Here is a 25,289-nt window from a genome sequence, read left to right on the forward strand (position 1 = left end):
CGTTTGGTCATATTGGGGACATTGTTGCATTCATGTACTGCAGTACTACAGATTTTATATAGTACAGGAGGATACACTTTTCCATTCGTACCTGCCAGCTCATTGCGACAGCCTGTGAGCCTGCCAAGATTTAAACAGGTTATTTTGGTCTTCTGTAGCATGTGAGGGCATCAGATAACATAGCACACAGCTAGTGCACAGAGTTGAAAAACATGAAAGTTTAAGTGTGAGAAAAGGGGATTTTCCCAATGATCAAATCAGATCCCATGTTTTGAAACCATGAATTTTACTGAAGACCACTCCTGACCTATTATACATAGTAAAACATGAGTCAAATTTCCAATAAAACATACTGAGTGACAATACATGTTGTAAAAAATACTTTAAAACCCTCTATTTGACAGGATAATGCAAATGGATAAAGTAAAACCCTATGGCACTGAGTTATTCATTGACTTCCTCATTTCTAGGCTTATTAAGTGCACTGTCCTGTCTATCAAGTAAAACCATTGGAAAAAAAAAAAACATTACACCAATTACACAACAAAAAACCCCCCACCAAGGTTTAAAGGGGACACACACCACAGCCATACACTCATTCGATTCCTGGACTTCTTGTCGTCCGCTCAGCTATTGCATCAAGTCTTATTTTTTGTGTTCAGAGGTGGAGAGAGGAGAAAAGCTTCCTGGGAATCCCAGAGTCCACCAGTTTTCCTGTGAGGGCATGTTGTGGAGTTTCATCCCTGAGAGGAGCACTGTTCTCTTTGTCCACCACCAGACCTCCGTAACACTTTCTACACGCCGCCTGATACTTGTCAGCCCCGCCTATCACCTCCACCTGTGGCACAGACAAACAATTGTTGACCATTTATCAAAAAACTGACAAAAGAAAAGACTTTCACTAAACCTTCCCATTGCACACTAAGAATTATATCACTAATGAAGTCCAGTCTAGTCTTTATTTGAAAGAAATGTTCATATTTAAAACTTATTTCAATCATATCTTGTTACAATACATTTACAGCATATAGAGACAGTAAACCATCATGCAGTTATTTGTCCAATCCTGCCACACAGCCACCCTGTAAAAAAAAAAACTGTCCTTTGTGATTAACTTAATCAAAACCTTTCTTAGCTTTGCCTCCTCACCTCCTTCTCCGCTCCTATTCTCTTAGTGTAGGCAGCTTCTTTATAACACTGCATGCAGACGGCGTTAAGCTTCACCACGCTTTCCGCAAGAGGGACGAGATTCAGGATGTTTCCAAATGCCTACAAGAATGCACAAGACAGCAAAAAAGCAACTCAGTACCACTGCGAGGGTGGAGGTGTAATTACATTACAAGGACAGAACAGACACAGTATAGTGTGGAATAATGGGCGCATTGAACTGGCTGCTCATGCAGATTGTTCAGTCTTTCCTTAAAAATGTGCCTCTTGTGTCACACATATTGTGTCTATACTCTATCTGCCTGCGTGCCAGCGTGCACACAGTGTTCGCTTGTCAGACATACGGACGCAAACACAGACACTCACCTTTCTCTGGAAGGTTCCATCCAAGGCAGCTACAATGATTGTCTTCCCTAAATTGGCCATCTCCTCACAAAAATCCACTGTGTCTGGAAACTACAAGAACACAGAAGAAGCATAGATTCTGTCAGTGAGAAATTTGTCCTTCTTAATTCCCACCTCATTATTTCAGAGCAAGGCATCCTGGCCTCTAGTTTGGGCCTAAAGGGAAACAGATACAGATACAGTATATAGTACTTACAAACTGTCCTTCATCAATTCCAATGACACAGGCTTGCAATGCCAGAGGCCGCACATCCTCCAGACAGTTGGCTGGTACAGCTGCCATTGTATTTCTAAAAGATGGACAGGATATATGGGAAAACTTTAATCTCACCACTAGAGGTCATCTTTTGCTCAGGTATCATGGATCAGGTTGATGAAAGATATGATATTTCTCAACAGTCCATCCACCAATGCTATAATTTTTATTTTAAGAAAATTGCAGAAGAAGCTGTGCATCATTTAAATCTGGACTAACAAGCTGTGGGCTCTTCCTTTTCTGTTGATTTCATCACCATATCCCCAAAACTCAAAGACACGTATTATTTCAATAAAAGAAAAATAGTCGAGTCAATTTTAGTTATATAGTCCAATATCACAATTTTGCCTTAAGGGCTTTACAAAATCTGTACAGCATAGGAGATCCTCCATCTTTAGACCCTCCCCCAGAAAACCACTTCAACAGGGAATAATAATTGAGGAGAAAAAGTGAATTACGAGAGTTGACTCACTTGTCATGTGTGGCCATGCCTTTGTCAGAATAACGTGTGTCCCTGGCATATTTGACCACCAAGCAGTTGTACTGGGCTATCTGGAAACGGCGCACTCTTCGCATCAGTTCAGTGCTACAAGATAAATGACAATAAGTTAGTTAACATCGCTGAACCCCATCTGAACAGATGACAACGACAGAGTCTCTCTCACACACATTCACAGCACCAGCATGAGATAACAAATACTATGCAATACTGTTTAGTATCATAGGCAATGTCAGTGTACAGTAGTCCTAAAAAAGTGTTCATATACAACGCATAAAGAATATCAAGTGCAGCTTTACAGCATATGATTTGCTTAGATTCTTATAGATGTGAGCTGGATAAACAATGCAGGAAATTTGGCGGGACGTTGCAGTCTTGGCGGAAATGCTATCATCAACATAGTTTTAACATTGCTTTGAACAGAGGACATCTACAGTACTAGCTAGCTACACCTGTAAAGATGTGCCGTGTTGATGTTTCCGAATGAATAACTCACCTCTTGCCTGAAAACATCGGTCCAAAGATGACCTGCAAACAACAATGGAGGAGCTGTTACTATTTTTAACGTTAGAGGAGCGCAAAGTCACCGACACAGCCTGTAAATTTACATGCCCAATGCTCTGCTTACTGTTTAAGGTAAGTCACGCTTCGTTAGTTGAGTGTAACGTTATGGTTCAATGTTAGTTTAATCAAGACATTAAATGTTACATGAGTCGGATATGAACCTGAATCTGTCCCCGTGCTTTCCTCGGTGAATTTGGAAGAATTCTCGGGAAGTCCACGCACTCCATTTTTGTTAGTAATGACGCTGTAGTTGAAATAAATAAAAAAAAAACAGTTAAATAAACAAATAAATTAATAACGTAGTCCCCAGGAAAGGAAAGAGTGCTCTGAAACAAAATGTTGAATATAGCGCGCCGGCAGTTCCCGACTTCTTTATCCTCACTTCCACCAATGGGCGCAGAGTCACGTGAATCTTGGAGCCTATCAGCTTCCACAGAGCGCCGCTGCTGACCAATCAGAGCCGAGCACAGCACAGGGCGTCATACGTCATCTGGAGAAGTAACAACAATGAAATGAAGGTTTACAAGTGGATAATTGTTGGTACTTGTATCATGCAGAAACAGTATTTTACGTTATTATATTGCAGAATCATGTAAATATCATGTAAATAGAAAAGTTACAAAATAATATTATACTTATATATATACTTCTATCATATTACAATGTTAAAACCCCACACTCACACAAAAACAGCATTTTTGTCGATGCATAATAAAAGCTTGCTCAGACATTGAAAAGCTTTTTGAAATATAACTTTTTCCTCCATGTTGGAAGAGCAGCTGATGTGTGCCACACAGATAAGTGCAGAAAAGTACATGTGGTGCACATAACTGTGATAGTAGGCCATGACAGTGTGATGGACCACGGCCCTGAAACTGAAGCAGCTAAATGGAATCCAGCCATTATCATTTTTTCATCATCATTATAGTGACAAGTCAAAACCTCCTCCGTGAAAATGTCTCAGTGCGATCAACAGGTTGGAAAGTCACACATACAGTGAACACTAATATGTATTTGCACCGTTTCACCTGCTCTAGCTCCTAACCCAGACGTAGCCTGTATTTTTGAAGTTTTACATCAAAACTTGATTACATCCTGTGTTGTGGAAGAGGTCCTGCAGAAAGAAAGTAGCTGCAGCTTCTCCTTTCTCCTGCTATTAACTCGGCTGTAGCTGTAAACTTGGTCAGGGCCCCACCATTTATTTACTTTTCAGATTGTGTAAGTCCTGAGGGTGAAGGTCTGTCCCTCAGTGCTGCTGCTTGGATTCATCTGTCGGTGGAGTTAAATCACTTCAGGATAAAATGTCTCACTGGACGGAAATGAAGACAGATGTAAGAGTCTGAGTGCTATTTTCCTTGTGTCTGCTAACATTACGACAGTTGTATTTATTAGCTAGCCTGTGTCTCTGTGAGGTTTTAGAACACCAGTCTGACATTGTTCCTATTTTAACCACAAAAAGGAAGTTAAAGTTAAAGTTAAGCGCAGGGATATCAGCGGCAGATGAGGGCGCTGTTGACCGTGTTTGTGGCACCTGTCTCCGGCTCATGCTGGTGGGTGTCTCCGCTGTCATGGCCTCCCGGCTGACGGCTGCGTCTCTCCCGGTGTGACAGGAGCTGCAGAGGCAGTACTCACCCAGCCGGTGGTCCCACAGGATGTCGGCGGACGACGTGATCAAGGCTCATGTGAAGGCTTTGAAGGAAGGTCGGTCTGTTTTAAAGCTGTTTTGTGCTCATTTTTCGGCAACGCACGGAGAATCCGGTTGAGGCGATAAAGGGGCAGGCCATTTGTCTTGTCTAATGTTGTGAAGATCTGCTTTTACGATTTATGAAACACATTCGGACTAATAATTGAGCCAATTATGTGGCTCCTATTATTTCACATAGTTTGAAACTGTTTCTGAGGTGAAGGCTGCACTAGTCCCATATTGGTGACTTCTTCATGAGGAGTTCTGTGAAAATGTCTAGAAAACCTTTATGTATGGAGGGTGTGAATATTTTATATTTATATCTGATATGATAAATATAACAAGAAAAAACACCAACATATATGCTTCTTCTCAATATTGAATTTGGTGAGCATACTGTGTCAGGTATTATATTTAAATTGGCATTGAGGATCTTTAGAATATGCCCCCCCCCCTCCTAATGTAGAATTTAGACTATATTTTAAGGGGAAACTGGATATAAATGGTGCCAACATGTTTCTTTTGGTGCCTTCATTAGAGGGTTGACAGCAGGGAGATGACAGGAAGTGAGGGGAGACAGACAGAGAGAGAGAGAGAGAGATGGGGCATGACATGCAACAAAGGGCCCCAGCCGGACCTGAATAGGGGACATTGTCGTCCGTGATCAGTGCCTCAATCCCCTGGGCTCCCATGGCACCTCATGAGGAAGTGTTAATGGATGAAACAACTACAAGTGAACAGCTAAAGCAATTTATTAAATGCGTGAGAAATCCAGCACCAGATTGATGCTAAAATTCATTATTGCTCACAAGGATCTGCAGCATCGTCCACAACACATCCAGAAATATTAGAAGGGATAGATATCCATGTTGACAGGGTGTGATCGGCACACTGTTCAGCCCTAGTGTCCACTAAGATGTCATGCTTTGAAACTGTGTGTGTCCAGGTACGGAGCGAGCTCGTGGTCTTGCTCAAACTCTGCTCAGCGTGCCATACGGGGAGGGAGACGGAGAGAAGCTGGACGTCTACATACCCAGCACCAACTCTTTGGGTATAGACTCGTGTGACTACAGTTACACTCAAAACTCCACCCAGTGTGTGATGCTTCAAATATGCAGCAGCATGAATAACGTGTGAGGATTAACAGGCCTGATTCCCTCTGTTTCAGATGTCCCCCTTGTTATTTACCTACATGGAGGCTACTGGCAGTTTCTCAGGTACAGATTTTCGCTCTCCTCTGTGTTGCTGTGCAGATTTAGATTCAGGTTTTTCATGTTGATGCATTTTGCTCACACAGCAAGGAGGAGTCAGGATTCATGGCTGTTCCGCTTGTTGATAAAGGTGTGGTGGTGGTTGCCGTCGGCTATGACATCGCCCCCAAAGGTAGAGTCTTACCATTTAATTTCTCCATTTCTGTTCTCCAGAGGGGGGATTGTTTCTTGAAGATGAACCTCACTTGTTTTTCAGGTAACATGGACCTGATGGTGTCTCAAGTGCGCAGGAGTGTTGTGTCTGTTGTTCAGCAGTATTCTCACATCAGGTACCCGTTGCTTGTTTTCTGACACTGTATCATCTTAATGCGATCTTTAAACCCTCCCCTTCTCACCACCACAAACCCACTGTGTATCATTATGCTTTAAATGACCTCCCGCTGGTCTCTCCCACAGTGGTCTGTACCTGTGTGGCCACTCTGCTGGGGCTCACCTGGCTGCTATGGTCCTCTCCACTGACTGGTCACAGTATAACATCACTCCTCAGATCAAAGGTGAGCTTCCTCGGGTGAAACGGGACGAGTGATAGATAACGACAGAGCTCGGCCACATTACGACTGACAAACAGTATAACGAAGATGAAGCAAAGACGCTCAGAAATAGATTTTAGGCACAGACGCTCATAGCTGATGATGGCTGCTCTTGTCTCCCAATTGTTTCTTGAATTGTCCTCTAGGTGCTTTCCTCGTCAGTGGTATATATGACCTCCTGCCCATCCTGTCCACCTACGTCAATGAGCCTTTGAAGATGACAGAGTAAGTTTCTTACTACAGTGCACACAACCTGACTGTTACCCACTTTTTACTTGTGCAGGTTGAAGTACCGTGCCATTGGAAGAATGCAGTTGTGTATGTACAGTTGCTTGATAAATGTTAATGGAGATGTCAGGTCATTTTCCCCTCTCGGCTCTTTATAGATCTCAGGGATTGTTACATGTGAATAAAATTGTTTCCACCCTTTAGTGGCTCCAAAGACAGCTGTGCAAAATCAGATTTTTTTTTGCCTCAAATGATGTCACTTGAGTCAGCATTAGCTGGGGCTGAAGACTTCAAGTTTGGAGGTGGGGGAAAATAATCAGGAGCTGTACAGTTAGAAAGAAGTGAGGTTACTAGACATCTGCTTGAGGATGGTAGCTCCAGGCTACACATGCCACTACAAATCTCAAAGTTGCATTGTGGGTAATGTAGGCCGGGTCGAAGAATGTGTAGAAGAAAAAAGACGATATATCTGCATCAAGCTTGATGACTTATTGTTCTGAACTGACCATCGTGAGTGTGACAGTGTTGGACACTGTAGGGAGGGAGGGGGTGTATAATGTGATCACTGGCCAGATAAACAGGGTTTTACAACAATCACACTTTCACAACATGTAAATGGCTTATTCAGTGTCCTCCCCTAACCTGATTACTCCCTTGTAATCCAGAGTTTCTCAGCCTTGGGGAGTGGGGTTACTTGACGTACAAACATGGATTTAGTTGATGTGAAAATTTGTTTCTCAGAGACAGCTATTACTTGTATAATCTTCATTTTGAGCTCCTTTTATTCACATGACAATTTGAGAAACTTTAACTGCAGAAATCTGTTCTTAAGTGTGTGCTTGCAAATGAACTGTATAGAGAGCGTTGTGTGTGAGAGTGTTGTAATTGTCTGTAGATGAGAAACTGTGCATGTATTGGTCATTGTGTGTGTGTGTGTGTGTGAGTGTGTGTGTGTGTGTGTGTGTGTGTGTGTGTTTAATTGTCCTCTTGTCGTACCAGCCAGTATTGAACTCCTCTGTCCCCCGGTTGTCTCCTGTTGGCAGGGAGGTGGCGGTGAGGAACAGCCCCAGCAAGCTGGTCCCTCAGCTCAAACTCTCCTCCTCCAGCTGCCACATTGTTGTGGCTGTCGCTGAGAACGACTCGCCAGAGTTTCGCAAGCAGTCTGAAGAATACTACAAAGTCAGTACTGCTGGTACAGCGTGAACAATATTTTGGCAATAGTGTGAAGAGACTTATTTCCTAAAGATGTCCTGTGGATTATTCTTGTAAACACTCTGCATTATTCTTCTTATATGTTGGTGCATGACTGTGTTTCTTTGTGTGTTACTGTTTTTGTGGTTTTGCCCCTGACTAAGATTGCTATTTGAAGTGTCTGTCAACATTACAGACAGGTTCCCTACAGAGAAATACCTGTAGCATCCTTTTTGTTTAACCAGAAATTGCATTGCTCGGTTTAAAGTTACCAGACTCCATTGACAAAAACACCAATTTCATGCAGAAGTTGCTGGTGTACTGCTGTCTCGATCAGTTAGTTTGTTTGTGTGACTTTGGTGTTTTAAAGGGTTACTTTGGATTCAACACAATATTTGTGTAGCACACAATAACACAAACTAACTGATAAGAGGCAGCAGTCGACCTGTCACTGCCGTGTTAATGTGAGGTTAAATGACTGTTTTTGTCAATGGAGTGTGGTAGTGTGATACAACAGCTGTTTCTGGTTAAACAAAAAGTTAGCATTTTTGAATTTGTTGTTTATATGAACTGTTTCCTCACCTCTTTCTTCTGATTTTAAAGACATTGGAGGCGTCAGGACTTAATGTGACCATGGAGGATGTGGCCAACACGGACCACTTCAGCATCATTGAGCAACTGGTAGAAGGGGAGTATCACCTAACAAAGGTACACACTCCCAAAACTTTTTATATTTTTAGTGGGTTTTTTTATTTATTTTTTTTACAAAATCCAGCATACATTTATGGACTGAATTACACACAGTTTCTGTCTTTAAGGTACCATTATGGTTATTTAATGTATTTCTTCCTCTGTAGCTTCTGTTGAAGGTGATGGGGAAGAGCTGAAGTGGTGATCTTTGATCCATCATCTATCAACATACCTCTGTATCAACATACACCTCTGAACAGTGTCATCAGGCAGAGATACTGATAATGTATGCATCATGTCAGGATAGTATGATGGCAAATGTACAATTTCTGTTCATTTTAATCGATCAACATTAAGGTGGTATGGATTTTTTTGACCATCTAGTAGTTTTGTTAGTTGTACCTCTCTGTTCACTGTAGATACTACTGTCAGGAAATGGACTAAATACGCCTCAGATGTTCCAACTGCATTATCTTGTTCTTTGGACACAGTGTGCCTAAAACTGAGTAATTTCAAGGATGGGGGTTGTAACAAATTATACTATTGTTAAACTCTCTCATATTCAGTCAAGAACAGATTATATAACTACCATAGTGCATAATGTTATTGTCAGGATGTTTAAACGCTGATGGTTAGTCTTGGCATATTCCCAGTGTTTTGTAAAAGGGTGGGCTTATTACTTTTTCTTTTGACAATCTGCACCACAACTTGAAGTCCACGGGTAGGACAAGAACAGGAGCTCAAGTCAGGAGTACTGACATATCACAGTGAATGTAACATTTATTTGTAACCTCCACAATGCTGAAGTCTAACGCAGGGAACTTTAATGCATCGTCCACACTTGATAAATGGTGAAAATGAAGAACTATATATTTGCACTTACTATCCTAATACAGTAGAAGAACACTGCTATTCAAATGCACATATTTTTAAAGAACGAGTGGAGCTAAATTTAGCTGATGCACAATGTTAGTTACTGCCCTCAATCTCACATCTTTTGTTTACACAAACATTGTATTAATCTTGACTGTAGATTATAAAAAGAATCATCACAATAAATATTTATATTTGAGAATTTCTGTCATGGCAGTTGTTTATGCATGTGTCTCAGGGTAGATGAGCTTGGCTGCTCCATCTATGCAGCAACAAGTGGCGTGTTACACTGATTCCAAATAATGCCGGACTGTAAGAACAATTAAATCAGGTATAAAGAAATGTATTGTTCCTGAGGCCACAGTGACCTTTACACACAGCAGGGACTAAAATCTCCTTGGAGCTAATCTCCTAAATAAATTGGTGTCCAAACAACTTATTATAGTCATATTACTTGTGTCAAATACTCAATTTAGTCCAAATTCCTCCAATTTTACAATCCCGTCACACAGGGTAAGACAAAAGGAATAGAAAATAGATCATTTTTGTCCTAACCCAAATTGATGAGGAAAATTTGTACTTTTCGGATCAGTCTTCATCTTCATGAATAAAAGGAAACTACTAACTTGATCTGCCTCTTTTGTCCTTACCTGAATATACAGTACACTGTATGTTTATTTCACACAAGTCACACTGGGCATATTATAAACTCAGCTGCCACTTTACAGGGTGCCTTCAGGTACCTGAAAGTAATGCAGTCTAACAGGATCCTGCACTAATTCTCACCTTCATGAAGGTTACAACCATCAGTTTTACCTGAAACTTAGAAAGGTGTTGATTCAACTTTATAGTCACTATTTAGGTTGTAGTTTGTGGTGTTTGTGTATCTGACAGGTGTTTGTGTTCCTGATGTTTTGTCTATCCCATTTATATCAAAGAGAGGATACAGCAGACCCCAGGGGGCAAACTACAAATGTTTACCCGGGGTCCTAATAATAGTTAATCCGTCCATGGCTGGTGGAGACCAAGCCTTAAACATTTATCTAATCATGTTAACTTGAAGCCAACAATAAGCCAGTATCAGTTCTAGGGTTAAATACCAGTGTGTTTGGACAGCAGCGGGTCAGTGGTGGAGACAGACCGGAGAGGGGTGAGTGTTTACGACATCAGCTCAGTTGGTCCAGAGTCACCAGGCAGGAGGGGCTAAAGCTAACAGAGGAACCAAACACCCCGTCAAGTATGGCCAACAGGGCGGACAGGAAGATCATCTGCTCCAGGTGAGCCCGGAGACTTTAAAAGTCACAAAAATTACAACCGGTTACAACTCTGTACTCAGTTCAGCGTCCGGGGACTGAGCTCTTTGGTAGTACTAATGTTAGCCCGGCATGCTAACAAGCTCAAGTAGCTAACTGACGTTAGCTTCGCGGCTAACGTTTTTTAAATGGGACCGGTGTGTTTCCAAGTCTTGTATACGCGAGTGTTTAACTCAGCAAAGTGCCTGACAGCTCTAACCGACGTTAAATCATTGAAGTTTCGTGTGATTAAAATAGTCAGACGTGATGAGGTTTAACGTTTTGTTCACTTTAGCAGCAGCCGGCCGAAGTTGCCGGGAGCTTTAGCCGCTGACTGGTGATGTCTGAGTGCCGTCGTGGCTATCAGGCAGTCAGGCAGGCAGTCAGGCAGTCAGGGAGAGAGGGAGGGAGGGAGGGAGAGCTGCAGCATTAAATTACACCTCAGATTATCAAGGCACAAATATTTCTGCAGCCATATCCACTTGGCACATATTCGAGGACGAGGACTGCAGCTTGTTTTCTGTGTTAGTACAGTTCTAGCAGGGTCTTCAAGCCGTTGTGTCGTTATTGGTGAGTCTGGAGCTAAGAGATCACTCAACCTGTTTGTCTGCATCTGATGCTTTTCCTGTCAAATATTAATTACTGTCTGTTAATGTTTACACAACTATTTACGACTGCATGTCAGACTGAACCAACATTTACACTATAGCGCCGCTGTGCCATGGGAGCTTTAGCTGTTGAACCATCCAGGTGGATTTAACTGTAAAGAGAGACATCTCTGTCAAAACAGGTAAATAACAATATTTCACATGAAGGAGCTGTAACCTGCTAATGCTTGGTAGTTTTGCTTAATAATCTGGATTCATGAACAAATAGGAAATTGCTGCTTTCTATTGCTTTAATAACATTCAGAACTAGAGCCACAGTTAATAAGTAACACACACACACACACACACACACACACACACACACACACAGACAGACAGACATCTGGAAGCTGCTGCTGCCCATGCTGTGACCTTAAATGACACATTAGCATTAATCCTAATGGAGACTTAGATGTATTAAAGCTGTCTGCTGGATTTAGGCTTGTATAGTGCATATTAACATCCAACCACACTTTTAAAAAAAAGACAGGTTTCATAACTCTTTGTTCAAGATTCAATGCTCTCACCACGTCTAATCTGTAACTGCTGGTCAGGTCTTTTGTACGTCTCCATCCCAGTCATGTTAAGACACAGACTTGCTCCACCCTCACAGGTTTAGCTTAACCCGTTTTTTAAGATCATCTTTAATCAAGCCTGGCTTCTTTTTTTCTTTTTGTTTTTTTAAAGCTCCACAGGAGGGGCAGAAACTTGAGATGGTGTAATGGAGAGAAAAGGAGGAGACTTGGTGAGATAGAGATCAGCCATTCATGTGGGACAGAGGGCCCAAGGAACGTGGAGTTTGTTATGGGATGCGTGCGACGAGGAGAGCAACATGGTGGTTACAGCGTATTCAGGGGACAAAAGACGGAGGAAGGGTGAATAATTGAATTCTTCATACTGCGAGCCTGTGTCTGGGTCTGAGCCGCTGAGGGATGGGAAATAGGAGCCAGGAGTACAATAGTGACAATAAGGGCATTATTTGTTGGCCAAGAGTTTGCCTGTTTGGTGTGTGTGTCTTACAAGAGCGTGTTAGTTGAGGAGTGTGAACCAGTTGTATATACAATTATGGGGTTCATTAATACGAAATAGCCTCTGGGCATATATTTCTACTAACTGGTTTGTGTTTATATCGACATCATTAAGGCAGATTTGGCTGTTTCACAGACACAGACATTTTGTTGTGGCATTTATTTTGGGTTGCTAAATGGTGAGGATTTTATCTGTTCATTACATAAGTGCTCTGCTGCTTCGGTCAATCCTAGAATCCTAGAAATTGCTTGAGCTCTACCACAAATCTGTAATTTGCAGTCGCATTATCCTCCGCAGCTCAAGATCTCATTCGCTTTGGAGTTGCATTTGTTGTCGTGCTGTCGCTGTTCTCATGCAGCATTATCCTACAATCACATGTTCCAATCTCAAACAACCATTTGTAATTTCTAGGAAAGTAGTTGACTTTTTCCAGGAAGTTGCTCTAAACTGTTGTAAGGCCTGTAGCACTACATGAAGAAAACATCTAGTAAATGTAAGAATTTTTTTTTATTTGTTTAACTGCTATTAAAGGGACGTATTTGTTTCACGATGAGGAACCTGTCACCAGTGATAATATTGGCTAGTTATTACTGGGAGGAACCACATTATATGAGTCAACCGATGACTGCGCTGAAGCTTATTTACTATACCTGTTGGTTGCCCTTGACAACAGAAAGGTCAAGGGTCACCTTGGCACTCTTGTTCTCACAAAACAAGCACACCTCTCGTATTTCAGCGGGCAGGGTTTCTGCTGGCATGTCACACCAAGCCGTACACCTGTTTGTAAAACCTAAAATGAGACCTTTTGTAATCAAATGAAAGCAGACAGTGGCTCATAGCAAAGAACTCACACGGCTCTGAAGCAAAAAATATGAATCCTGCCGCCTTCTGAACATTGGCAGCATGGAGGTTTGGTGAAATTACATATTATGGCCGCTATCTTTTGAAGGTGCACCACCAGCAGAAGATGACAGAAGGCACGAGAGGTGTCAAACTGATACCACCACGCAGCAGAATTACAGGAATAGATATTCATCAGGGGGATTTCGTATCGGCAAATTATTTCCAGATAACCCTCCCAGGAAGTGAGGAAGAACTGCCCTGATTGTGCAGCATCTTTTAACTTGATCGATGTAATTATTCGATTCATGGGAGGTAGGCAATAAACTATTTAAAAAAAACAAAAAAAAACTGCAGGAAACTCCGGATCAAGTGAAGACATGAAACTCGATAGAAGAAAGCAGAGTTGGCTGTATGTCCCACACGGCACTCGTGATATGCAGTTTTCTGTGAACAAACAATTATCTTCGGGGCTCGGGAGGGGCTAATTCAACATTAACGTCAGAACAGAGAGAGGTTAATTATAGGCTTCTCGTCCTGGGGAAGTAGGACGTGCCAGCTACCTACTCAGTATGCATATTAGCGGTTTTGCCTGAACGGCACAACAGAGCTCTGCTGTGAACAAAGAACAAGAGGAACAACAGCCTATTTTTCCTACATGTTCTCCTCCCTTGTGTTCATTCTTTCATCCTCCTCAGCTATTGTTCTCAGTGTCTTCTATTCAAACTTTATTGAGACTTTTGACAAAATTAACAATCAAAAGCAGTTACAAATAGTAATTTGGTTCTTGTCAGCTGAAAACAGTTTGCTATTTCTACACATAACCATGTAATTAACATGGTGATATGCCTCTCTGTGCTCTGACCCAGGCTATAGTGGCCACCAACCCCGGTCCAAGCCTGACAGTGAGGATGAAGACGGCACCTCCATGACCTCCTTTGGTGTTGCTGTCCGAGGCCTCCCTCTGGCCTTGGCGTCCATGACACAAGCCACCACTTCAGACTCGCGCTTCCACCCTAAATGGCGGGCGATCACTGTGGCGACCCTGCTGGCTTTAGTGCTCATGTTATACCTGCACCGGACGGTAGGGGACAGAGACACTGCTACCAGAGGTTACTACCGCAACAGGGTTCACAGTTTTCAAGTGCACAGCGAGCATGAGGATGACCTCTTCAGGGACACTAACGGACAAACGGAGCAAAGCCTCTCCCGCCGTCAGAAAAGGGACAAACCTTACAATGACACGTACCCGTTAAGTCCTCCAGAGAGGACGAAGCACGCCGTCCGCTACCGCATCGGTGTGATCGCAGACCTGGACACAGCATCGCGGAGCTTCAAGGATCAGACGTGGTTCAGCTACATGAAAAGAGGTTACCTGACTGTTTCAGATAGCGCTGACAGGCTGGAGGTGGAGTGGGATGCTGACACCGTCACGCTGGAGAGCCATCTGGCTGAGAAAGGACGAGGTGGGGGGATATGGACACACACCCTGTTCTGTTGCTCTTTGAATATATCCACAATGTTTGTGTCATTGAAGTCTGTTACCTCACTGTTTGACTAACTGTGCTGCAGGTATGGAGCTGTCCGAGCTGGTGGCGTTCAACGGTCACCTGTACAGTGTAGACGACCGTACAGGGGTGGTGTACCGGATCGAGGGCAACCAGGCTGTCCCGTGGGTTATATTACCTGACGGAGACGGCTCAGTCTCCAAAGGTCAGTCTAACCTCAAACTGTTGCACACATGTAGGTTCTCTTTTCTTTTTAGCAAACATTCCTTCAACAGCACGACCTTGTCTGCACTCAAAAAGACTAAAACTGCCAAATACGAAACAGAGGCTTTAAGAGGTCCGCGTGCTCGTTTTGTGTGAAGGATTCAAGGCAGAGTGGCTGGCAGTGAAGGATGAGCACCTGTATGTCGGCGGCCTGGGGAAGGAGTGGACCACGACCTCTGGGGAAGTCGTCAACAACAACCCAGAGTGGGTGAAAGTCGTCGGCCATCACGGTGACGTGGAGCACGAGAACTGGGTGCCGTATTACAATGCCCTCCGGAGCGCAACAGGGATCCAACCACCAGGTCCTGACACAGTGTTTTTGGTTTCTTTTTTATCGTCCTGTCCACTTACATCAATGCCCGAATGGGTAGCACGTCTTATTATTGGCACTGAGGGCGTAGTTTTGGTTTCTAAACCAAACTTTTTGCTAAGTTTTTGCTAATCCTTTTTTTAAAATACATTTAGTGTCACTGTGTTTGTAATGTGTGCAGCTCGTCCTCTAAGCATTTTGAGAAGTGGAACATATACTTATGATTGGCACTCACATTTATACACAGTCTCCATTATTCCTTACTTAGTTATTCATCTTGTTTCCTCTCCCGTCTACAACTCTCCTCGTTCTATAGGCTACCTTATCCATGAATCAGCAGCGTGGAGCGAGCGTCTCCAGCGCTGGTTCTTCCTGCCTCGCCGTGCCAGTCACGAGCACTACGAAGAGACCGCAGACGAGCGGCGTGCCACCAACCTCCTCTTGTCCTGCCCCGCAGATTTCAGCCACATAACAGTGCGGCACGTCGGACCGCTCAACCCAACCCACGGCTTCTCCTCGTTCAAATTTGTGCCCGACACAGACGATCAGATAATTCTGGCCCTGAAATCCGAGGAGGATGCGGGCAGGATCGCCACCTACATCATTGCATTTACGTTAGACGGGCAGGTGCTGATGCCCGAGACAAAGATAGGGGATGTGAAGTATGAAGGGCTGGAGTTTATATGACAAGGCTGAAGGTGCAAACACACCTACAGGCAGAATCTCCTCCATGGTTTGGCAACACTGTTCTCAGGCCTAAGTGTTGCTCAGCTCTACTGTGCAATAATGTCATATGATCCAAAGTTATATTTCCTAATTAAATTCTTATTACAGCTGAGAGGAAGAGAAGATAAAAGGGCAGGAGAATGTCACACCACCACCAGGGGACGACGGTACCAATGATCGATCAGTTCACTTTGTGTTCAACTGGTTTGGGCAATCTGTGACTTACTGCACACGCACACACACACACACACAAAAAAAATACAGTCACACAGAAATTCTCAAAGTCAGTCACTGCCCAAGAAGATTTCTAATGTTTTAAAGTCTTAACTACTTCATATCAGTGCTGGCAGATTGATAATTTTAAACCTACACCTGGTTTGATTAACAAACTCTGCTGGTCAGACACTCAGGGGAACAAGGAGAAACAAACACACATATTTAGAGAAATAGAAATGAATGTCCTTATATTACTTGAACTGTTAAACTCACTCATTGCTTTATCCTACCTGTTTAAACACACTGAAGTCTCTGTTATTAGATTTATATTGATCTAATGGGTCCAGTCATGTCATGCAGATCAGCCGCCGCCTCACAACTACATGTGAGCTTTTCTGAGCAGGTGTGCCTCAAACGTCGCCTCACATGTTAAATCTGAATATCATCAGCTCCTCAGGCCAGAGAAACACCAGCTATTTTATTTAAAGATTAACCATTCATATATATTCCTTTTGTATCCTCTCAAAACACACAGAATTAAAATATCTACTCTTGTTTGAATCTTGTACGTCTTGTGTTTTAACGCCTACCACCAACAGTTCAGTGTGATGCAACAAATCAGAAACTTCAGCTTGTACACGTGTCCCCATTTTTACTGCATTGGGTTAAAACAACAAATGTATCTAAAATAATTAATATACATTTAACAGTTTTCATGTCTATAAAATCAACAGTATTACACTTTCAATCATGTCATTTTATTACACAAATTTCAAGAAGCGTTTCCTCGACTAACGTCATTAAGGAAGACACTGACAAATGGCCACTGAATTACACTAATAATCGTTAATTGATCAAAGGTGATGGCGGATTTCAGTTTGACAAGCTGCAAAGTTAGCGATTATTCACATGACAGTTGTATCACAGTATCTCAACATTTCAAACCTGAGGGGAAACAAATCCTTGTGATCTTGTTCACAGACTTGTTCCCATGGCAACAAGGTCTTGAGGTAGACCGGCCACTTTTATGGGTTTGAAGGAGCCCAGTTTGGTGTAAAAGTCGAGCATCCTCCGGTCGCTCTGCCTCAACTCACAGAACACTCCTCTGGAACCTAGAGAGTTACGCAAAAGGGGAGGACGATTCAGAGCTGACCACTTCAAGTGCATGTCTTTTTCCTTTGTAAAACTGCCAGGGTAATATGTTGAAGGTTTTACATTTTACATTTGTGAGAGTTCAGCAAACTTAATATTTCCTGCTGTGTAATGATCAGAGTGGAGAAGTCACACTGCTCTGTGTGCCATCGTTCTCTCCTTTGTCCTCCAGGACTGCCCACCCAGTTACTCTGGAGAGGGAAAAAGGGTCTTCCTGCAGAATTAAACTTTCCACTGCATCATGTCTAGTTCTGCAGGACCAAACTGGGGCCGGCAGGAGGTAGAAATGCTGTGTATAGAATATACAGCCTGGTAAGCCCCCATTTTTGTGCATTAGTTCTCAGGCCCGTTCAATGAGGCCCATCTAAGAATGATCAAAGGCACTGTGTGCAGGGTCTCGACCTACCGCTGCTCCTGATGGAGGACAACAGCTGACCAATCATACGCTTTGCTGGAGAGGGATCGGTGACCCGGGGCAGCACGTGCATGGTGACCACGGAGGGGAAGTCCTCAAACACTGAATCACTTACTGCCCTCTAGAGGTGTGAGATAAAGCAATACACAGGTTGTAATGACATCTGCATCTCGTTTTCTGGAGAACAATGACATTTTTGCATTTGATCACCTTGGTCGTGGTCGCTGCGGCTTTGGCATCGGTGAGCGCCAGGGCGTAACCACACATCCCAATCTCATCCTCCAGGACGAAAGCACACTGAGGGGACGGGGGGATTTCACCAGCTGACAGGCTGCACGAGAGCAGAGAGAACGTTACAATTAAGGTATGAAAGTATAAATATTCCACAGACAAATCTGACTCCGTCTTACCCATCACAGATAAGTGGAGGCTGCGCCATCAAGGGGGCTTTGCCCTCTCCTGCACCCTGCATCTCCCTGAAAATCCTTTGCACCTCCATCTAGGACAGATGACAACACTGTGTAGCATCACTGCTAAATTTTAACAGAACTGTTTCAGTGTCTGAGGTTCTGCCATCCTAACCTTGTCCGCGGGCCAGTACGGACGTATGCAGTACACCTCCGTCATGGGAGGATGTCTGAACAGGTCCCTGTTTCCATGGCCAGGCAGCATCCTCTGCAAGCGCAAACATACAGTATATTTATATTCACGTAGGCCTTGTCCTGTTAATGACGTCTATCACTATGCTCTTAGTCGGTAAAATTGCAGATTTAAGGTGTCATTTTTTGCACTGAATAAGTTACCTGGAACTCTCCAGACAGGCCTCCTCTGAAGCCCCAGGGTTCAGGATCATCGTTCATCAGCTGAGCTGAGGGCTGACCCTGCCCTCCTGTGGAAAGCAAACACAACATTTGAAGCTTAAGTGGCTTAACTTTGATGGATTCAAATGTATTACAACTCTGGTTAAAAGGTAAGAAACATAATATATTCGAATCAGCAGAGACCCTTTGCAGTGACGGCTCATGACAAAGTTCACTTAATCACTCCTTAAGAGTCATCTAAATAGTGTAGGTGGAGTGAGATTTGAATGTGCCTACAGCCCCAACATACTCCATCTTTTACACCATCCCGTGTGATCTGATCATCATTAGAAGATTCTGATGTTCTCACCGAGTATTTTCACGTAAGCTCGTGCCAGGCCAACCCCGCTCTTGATGTCACAGATGTAGTCATAGAGGTCGTACAGAATGCTGCGGTTTGGGGCGTTTGACAGCCGATTGAACATCTGCACCACCGCCTCGCACATGCCGTCAAACTGCTGCGCTCGGAAGCACCACTCCACTGTCTGCAAACCGGTGTTTATGCGTGAATTTACTGCAATGAAGAGCGCCGTCCACAAAAGGTATATGCCACTGAAAAAGTAACAACACCCGACGCTACCTTGTCTGTCTCTGCGGCGGCGGCGGCGGCTGCACTGTGGTTCTTGAGCCAGTCCAGCTCCTGCAGCATGGTCCTGGCTGTCGGCCCGTGTTCGTACGGCAGGTAGAAGAGGTCCGACAGCAGCTTGAGGTCACCCAGGGTCAGGGGCTCTGCTGTGTACAGCGGGTTCTCCTCAGGTCCTGGCTCATAGGCGCTCTCTCCCATGTCCGTCTGCATGGGCTCCTCATCAGACGACTCTTTCTTGAGACGAGCTGGAGGACGACGACGAGGGCCTGGAAGGGAGAGGGGGGTTGAAGAGTAAATACAATGGCGCCTCTGTACCTGCCTTTTGATGTCATCAAGCTGTTTGCTGTTTCATTAAAAGTGTTCTGTCATGACTCTCTACCTCCAGGCTGATCGGTGCTCAGAAACTCCTGCAGCCAGTCAGTGAGGGCCAGAGTCAGGGCTTTCTGTGGGCTGTAGCCGGGGTCCTGCTCCTCATCTCCTGGTGGTGGGGGTCAGACACAGTGAGACAATGCACAGATTCCTACATTTCAAGCAACCACTCGTCTCTGCTCAGGTTAGTACTGTCTGACCATGAGCTAGTTGGTATTTTTGTATTTTTACCTACATAATCCTGTTTTGTTGATGCATTTAAGTGCATCTTATCAATCAAAGAGCCCATCTTGTGCTTTGGACCTGCCAGAAGGACAGACCTCTGCTCCTCCGCTCCCCACAGTCATTATAAATAGTTAAATTCCTCGTAATGGCAGAAAGAGTCAAATCTTAGCTGGGATATTTTGCATACACAACAAAAGGTAGCAAAGAAAAAGGGAAAAACTAGACTCACCCATTTCCACGTCCCTCTGTCCTCCGTCAGCGTTTGCTTTGCACCATGTAGCCAAGGTGTGGATGGCTACAAAGTTTGGGTAGAACTCACAGTTGGGGTTGGTGAGCACTCCTCTCAGTTTGGGAATCAGCTCTGTGGGACGATCCTAGTAGGAGAAGGTAAAGTGAATTATTTCAGGACACAGATCCTGGAGTCAGGCCGGAGCACGTACAAACATCATCTTTTACCTTATAGGGTCCGAGGAAAAGCCTTTGGGGGTCATAGTCGTTTGCGTGGATATTGTCCCAGATGACTGGTGCCCTCTTCAGGACTGAGGACACCTCTTCTATGGACTCGACAGAGATTTTGTGGGATACCACTTTGGGACCTAAATGACACAAATTTGAGAGTGCAAAAAATGAGTTAGAAAACTGCACCATTGGCTTCTTCTTAAAAACACATCAACACAGGGCCAGTGCAGCCTTACCAGTCCACAGTACGTCTACCCCAGGCAGCAGCTTCTCTCCCACAGTGTGCAGGTAAGAGGACTGGGAAACACTGGGAGTACAGAATGCAGCGCAGTAATCTGGAGTTACAGCGACAGAACGAGTGGGAATGATGGCGAACGGTGACAGAAGAAGAATTATGTAATATAGAGGCATCAGACCGTGTTTACATGCTCATAGCATCCGCTGCCTGACCTGTAGGACAGAAGAGGAATGTGTCGGGTTCTCCCAGGTGCTGGTACACTGCATTGGTGATGGCCACCTGAGCATGGGCGAAGGAGCTGAAGACTTTCTTGTCAGCTGGACACATCTCAGTCTCGATGTCATCGAACAGTAAAGAGAAAGACCTGCAGCCAAACTCCTTCACCTGAGGGACAAAGAGGACAGCTTGGGGTCACATGAGGTGAATCTTGGTGAATTTCCTTTTTGGATCAAAACGCCGCAAAAGGGTTATTCCACCAGAAATGAAACCTTTTCCCTCCAGCAGGGTCAGTTCCATCAGCTGCCTGTTGACCTACTTCCAGCGAACCAATTGCTTCCTTTTTACTGCTTCATGTTTCATATGAAGTACAGTGGTGTCCAAAACAAACCCTCAGAGAGCCATAAAGCTGCACAGCACTGATTAAATTATCTCTCGCGCCCCACCCTTCATCTCTGCATACAAAGTCCCACCTGATCCAGCTTCCTCTTCAGAGCAGCAACCTCTTTGGGGTTGGAAAACGTAATGTCCAGGCCAGGAGAGATTGCATAGATGAACTCGACGTTGTGTCGCTTAGCTGCCGATATCAGGGCGACGAGTTGTTCTGGCAAAAGAATAAAAAAATCTTATAATGCTTTTTTCATGCCTAGATTCTCACAGCGGCGTCTGTGAGCATGAAAACGCTATGAGAAACTCTTAATTTGTTCTCGCCATGTCCAACATCAACAGGCCTGTGATTTATGTATATTTATATAGAACGTTTGATGGCCCAAAGTCCACTGACAGTGTCTGCTTTTACATTCAGGAGGTCAAACTTCGAATCATTCCCTCCCTTCAATATGAAAGATGAGTGATAAGATGCATCTAATAAAGGAGAGGATCCACACTGAGCGATGAAACAATGACTCAGAAAGGGACTTTGATAGGACACTGATACAAAATGAGAATCACTAGTTTAGCAATTATGTTTTTAAGTGTTTTATTTCCTTTTTTATGGTTCAGTTTGTGACCACACCTTTGTACAGTTGAATGAATGAATGAGGATCCTGATCCTTGGTTATGTGCCAATGGGCCTTCTCACACTAGCCCTGGGTACAGACAAGCCCCTCACCTTAACTACATCAGAGCAGTAGCACATTCATTTTGGTAATTTTGCATAATTCTGCTGTAGTTATGCGTCTGTTTTTGGTTGTTCTGTGTCTCTTTTTTGATCCCTTGGTATCCCTGTGGTTGTTTCACGTCTCTGTTCGGTCATTTTGAGTCTCTTTTTGTGTCCATTTGTGGTTGTTTTGTGTCTCTCTATATTTTTCTCACTCTGGGTTTCGTTGACTTCCCATCAAGAAATGTTAAGTCAATTCAAACGGAGGCTCTGACCCGGGGGGCTCTCTGAGCTGCTGGGCCTCTGGGTCTATACCCAGTGGGCCCCTTCAGTAACCATGCATGTTTGTAGGCCTACTCCATGATTTAACTACAGGTTCTGTTAAGAATATTATTGGTTTCAGACCTTTGTTTTCCAGGAAGATTAGCGACTCCTGCATGTTTTACGAACATGTGTGACCTTTGTGTGGTACCGTGCAGAACCATTTGTGATATTTCACTCCTAAACACTTGTCTCTGTATAGATGTGCTCAGATTTTGTCACCCTCCTCTTCCAAAAGACAGACGAGGAATGTGATTTCATTCCGTCTCCAGAAGGACATGCGAAGGAAACTCACCTGCCTCCTCAGCAGAGTACAGGTCCCTCCAGTACATCCTGTGTTTGTAGTCGTCTTTGGGGGCGTACAGGTATGTGTTCAAACCCCACTTCTGCTCCCTGTGAAACACCCGCAATTGACACATTGAGTGTTACCTCAGATGTTCATGATGAGAAATGACAGCGAGCGCAGCAGATCAGTCCACAATACCAACACTGTGTCTGCCCTGGGCCCAAATAAAGGTGGACATGTGATGAGACAACACACCCCAACATGAGGCAAATGTCATTTTCAGGACAGGCTCTGTTTCTGCCTCTATTTTCAGTTATGTCCCTGCATGTATTCATTGTGGGAGTTTAAATGAGGGAGGCCACACACCTTTTAAAAAGCTCTGTCCTCTGCTCCATAGTCCACGGTCGCCCATAAAAACCTGCATCAAGCAAAGGTCAGGTTATGCACCAAATGTCACCTTACCTGGAGCGATCAATGCATAACTGGTATCATAATATCTGAAGTTCATCCTGTGAGTTGGCAGTCTTGTTTGGATGTTTACATCTTGATTAAAGAGCTGCACTCCCATCAGGATCTACACAGGGATCTGGTCTAAGGGGGTCCATCATCGGGCCCCCCGATCCCAGTCTTCTCACCTTCCACGACTCCACTGATGAACCTCCCGGTCCCGGTCTGGGGTCGCCCCCCCGCACTGCCCGGTTTCGACATGGTTCAGTGTTTAGTTGGGGGTTGAGCTGTCGCCTGTCTCTCAGTCTCAGACACAAGCTGCAGCGCTGACAGCGACACTGTCACTCATGGCTTTTATTTAATTCACTTTTATGGCTCCGTCCTCTCACGCATGCGCAGGTGAGTCGGTTTAGAGCACCGGGGGACCCGCTGGTCTGAAGTCTAAACAGGTGGATAAACAGAGGAAGCTCTTGTTTCGTGGTGACTGAAGTTCACCTCAGACTCAGACGCACGTTGACTGGACGCGTCTGACTACCGGGTGGACGTCTTAAAGGGACAGTGGCCATTTACCTTAAAGGGACAGTACGCCTAAAAACAAGACGGGAGCCGTCAAAATAACATTAGTTTCTACATTTCAAAGCTCTGCAGTAAAGGTGTTTTTTATTTGGCCATCTTGTAGTGTTGTTTAAGCTGATGTGTTTTTTTTCTTTTGGTCACATCACTTGGAAGTATTTGTGAATGTTTGTCATCAGAACTTGAGGCAGTGGTTGATGGAAAAGCAGCCACCCAACATAATGAGGTTTAGAGGCCTACTAATCAGGCCTACATGTCATCCCATATAGACATGATGTAGTATGGATCTGTACCTTTGTTACTGTTGTTAGTTACACATGTGCAACGCAAAATTTGCTGGTGCATAACATTTAAAAATAAAACCCAAAAATGAGCGAGTTCTCCTAAAATACCAGATAATTTTCAGCTGAAAAATCCCATCCAGACATGTTTGAACACACCTAGCAATACTGAAATAATTAATTTTATCTAATGTGGGTCTTAAATCCAGAAAAAGTTAAATTATCTACTAATTTAAAAAAAGAGAATACAACTCTTTTCTCCTTTGAAAAATCCAATGTCTATGAACATGCGAATTAGTTTCTTTGAAAGGTTATACTCTAAGAGACAATGGCTCCACCATTACTGTAAAGTCCACTGTCAGTGTATATGCACTTCAGCAGACAAATATGAAAAGGTTTTAGTGTCAAACTCTACACAAAATGTAATTCTGCACAGCAAAGCTCAAACATCCAAATGCAGGAACAATAAACAGAAGACATTTTTAAGCAGAGGGGGACTTTAAACCACTGCAGTGCTCATTGCATGGCAGCATATTGGATTATCTAGAACCTCACACCCCTCATACAGTGGGGCAAAAAAGTATTTAGTCAGCCACCAATTGTGCAAGTTCTCCCACTTAAAAAGATGAGAGAGGCCTGTAATTTTCATCATAGGTACACTTCAACTATGAGAGACAGAATGGGGGGAAAGAATCCAGGAAATCACATTGTCTGATTTTTAAAGAATTTATTTGCAAATTATGGTGGAAAATAAGTATTTGGTCAATAACAAAAGTTCATTTCAATACTTTGTTATATACACTTTGTTGGCAATGAGCCAGCCTGGTGCAGGGCTACAATTTTGCTTCTGTTTTTTTTTGTTTGACAGCTCTTTGGTCTTGGCCATAGTGGAGTTTGGAGTGTGACTGTTTGAGGTTGTGGACAGGTGTCTTTTATACTGATAACGACTTCAAACAGGTGCCATTAATACAGGTAACGAGTGGAGGACAGAGGAGCCTCTTAAAGAAGAAGTTACAGGTCTGTGAGAGCCAGAAATCTTGCTTGTTTGTAGGTGACCAAATACTTATTTTACCGAGGAATTTACCAATTAATTCATTAAAAATCCTGCAATGTGATTTCCTGGATTCTTTCCCCCCATTCTGTCTCTCATAGTTGAAGTGTACCTATGATGAAAATTACAGGCCTCTCTCATCTTTTTAAGTGGGAGAACTTGCACAATTGGTGGCTGACTAAATACTTTTTTGCCCCACTGTAAATGCTAACATAACAATTTAATCAAATGGCTCCATATCAGAAGCCCCAGAAGACAAATACATGGCACATCTGAGGCCAGGGAAGGAAATAAGCATGATGACAATCTGCGGCACAGTTTGTAGAGCTCAGGGATTGAGAGAGGTTGGGTGCAGGTCTGGAGATATTTTGATCATTTCAGGAAAGCCACAGGTGTAACTGATAACATCAGCAGTGGCTCAGTTTCATTTAGTCGCTAGAAATCCATGACACTGATCCAGTGGGGACACAATGGGGCCACGGTAGTGGAACACTGCATTTATAATTCATATTATTCATTAC

General features: G+C 43.7%; 4 protein-coding genes across 6 annotated transcripts; 2 read left to right on the plus strand and 2 right to left on the minus strand.

Annotated features, from left to right (window-relative positions):
* Positions 1–285: 285 nt before the first annotated feature.
* tk1 (thymidine kinase 1, soluble) lies at positions 286–3,276 on the minus strand. The gene is made up of 7 exons (XM_070856509.1): positions 3,053–3,276; positions 2,824–2,855; positions 2,301–2,414; positions 1,769–1,862; positions 1,534–1,623; positions 1,150–1,269; positions 286–838 (listed from the first exon to the last, which is right to left on the minus strand). The coding sequence occupies exons 1-7, from the start codon at positions 3,116–3,118 to the stop codon at positions 659–661; spliced, it is 696 nt and encodes a 231-aa protein (XP_070712610.1). The 5' UTR covers positions 3,119–3,276; the 3' UTR covers positions 286–658.
* A 916-nt stretch (positions 3,277–4,192) lies between these two features.
* Positions 4,193–9,988, plus strand: afmid (arylformamidase). Its single transcript, XM_070856632.1, has 11 exons — positions 4,193–4,222; positions 4,502–4,592; positions 5,522–5,626; positions 5,744–5,792; positions 5,873–5,958; positions 6,043–6,115; positions 6,243–6,340; positions 6,523–6,601; positions 7,648–7,783; positions 8,399–8,503; positions 8,653–9,988. Exons 1-11 carry the CDS (start codon positions 4,193–4,195, stop codon positions 8,680–8,682), a joined length of 882 nt encoding a protein of 293 aa, XP_070712733.1. The 3' UTR covers positions 8,683–9,988.
* Positions 9,989–10,559: 571 nt separating this feature from the next.
* Positions 10,560–16,745, plus strand: cant1b (calcium activated nucleotidase 1b). 2 transcript variants are annotated; one of them, XM_070856434.1, is made up of 5 exons: positions 10,560–10,635; positions 14,036–14,632; positions 14,739–14,879; positions 15,037–15,240; positions 15,565–16,745. In XM_070856434.1, exons 2-5 carry the CDS (start codon positions 14,095–14,097, stop codon positions 15,933–15,935), a joined length of 1,254 nt encoding a protein of 417 aa, XP_070712535.1. In that variant the 5' UTR covers positions 10,560–10,635; positions 14,036–14,094; the 3' UTR covers positions 15,936–16,745. The 2 variants fall into 2 exon arrangements, with proteins under 2 accessions (XP_070712535.1, XP_070712534.1); XM_070856433.1 differs by lacking the exon at positions 10,560–10,635 and adding an exon at positions 12,094–12,172.
* Positions 16,746–16,887: 142 nt separating this feature from the next.
* ogal (O-GlcNAcase like) lies at positions 16,888–23,321 on the minus strand. Of its 2 annotated transcripts, none has more exons than XM_070856432.1 (17): positions 23,052–23,321; positions 22,783–22,834; positions 22,426–22,523; positions 21,184–21,314; positions 20,707–20,878; positions 20,493–20,591; positions 20,254–20,393; positions 20,027–20,171; positions 19,583–19,678; positions 19,198–19,469; positions 18,928–19,102; positions 18,561–18,646; positions 18,340–18,432; positions 18,168–18,256; positions 17,968–18,088; positions 17,749–17,878; positions 16,888–17,302 (listed from the first exon to the last, which is right to left on the minus strand). In XM_070856432.1, the coding sequence occupies exons 1-17, from the start codon at positions 23,122–23,124 to the stop codon at positions 17,166–17,168; spliced, it is 2,109 nt and encodes a 702-aa protein (XP_070712533.1). In that variant the 5' UTR covers positions 23,125–23,321; the 3' UTR covers positions 16,888–17,165. The 2 variants fall into 2 exon arrangements, with proteins under 2 accessions (XP_070712533.1, XP_070712531.1); XM_070856430.1 differs by having other exon boundaries at positions 19,583–19,681.
* Between the last annotated feature and the right edge of the window lie 1,968 nt (positions 23,322–25,289).

Source organism: Pempheris klunzingeri, chromosome 3 (assembly GCF_042242105.1).
Source record: "Pempheris klunzingeri isolate RE-2024b chromosome 3, fPemKlu1.hap1, whole genome shotgun sequence".
Classification (NCBI taxonomy): Eukaryota; Metazoa; Chordata; class Actinopteri; order Acropomatiformes; family Pempheridae; genus Pempheris; species Pempheris klunzingeri.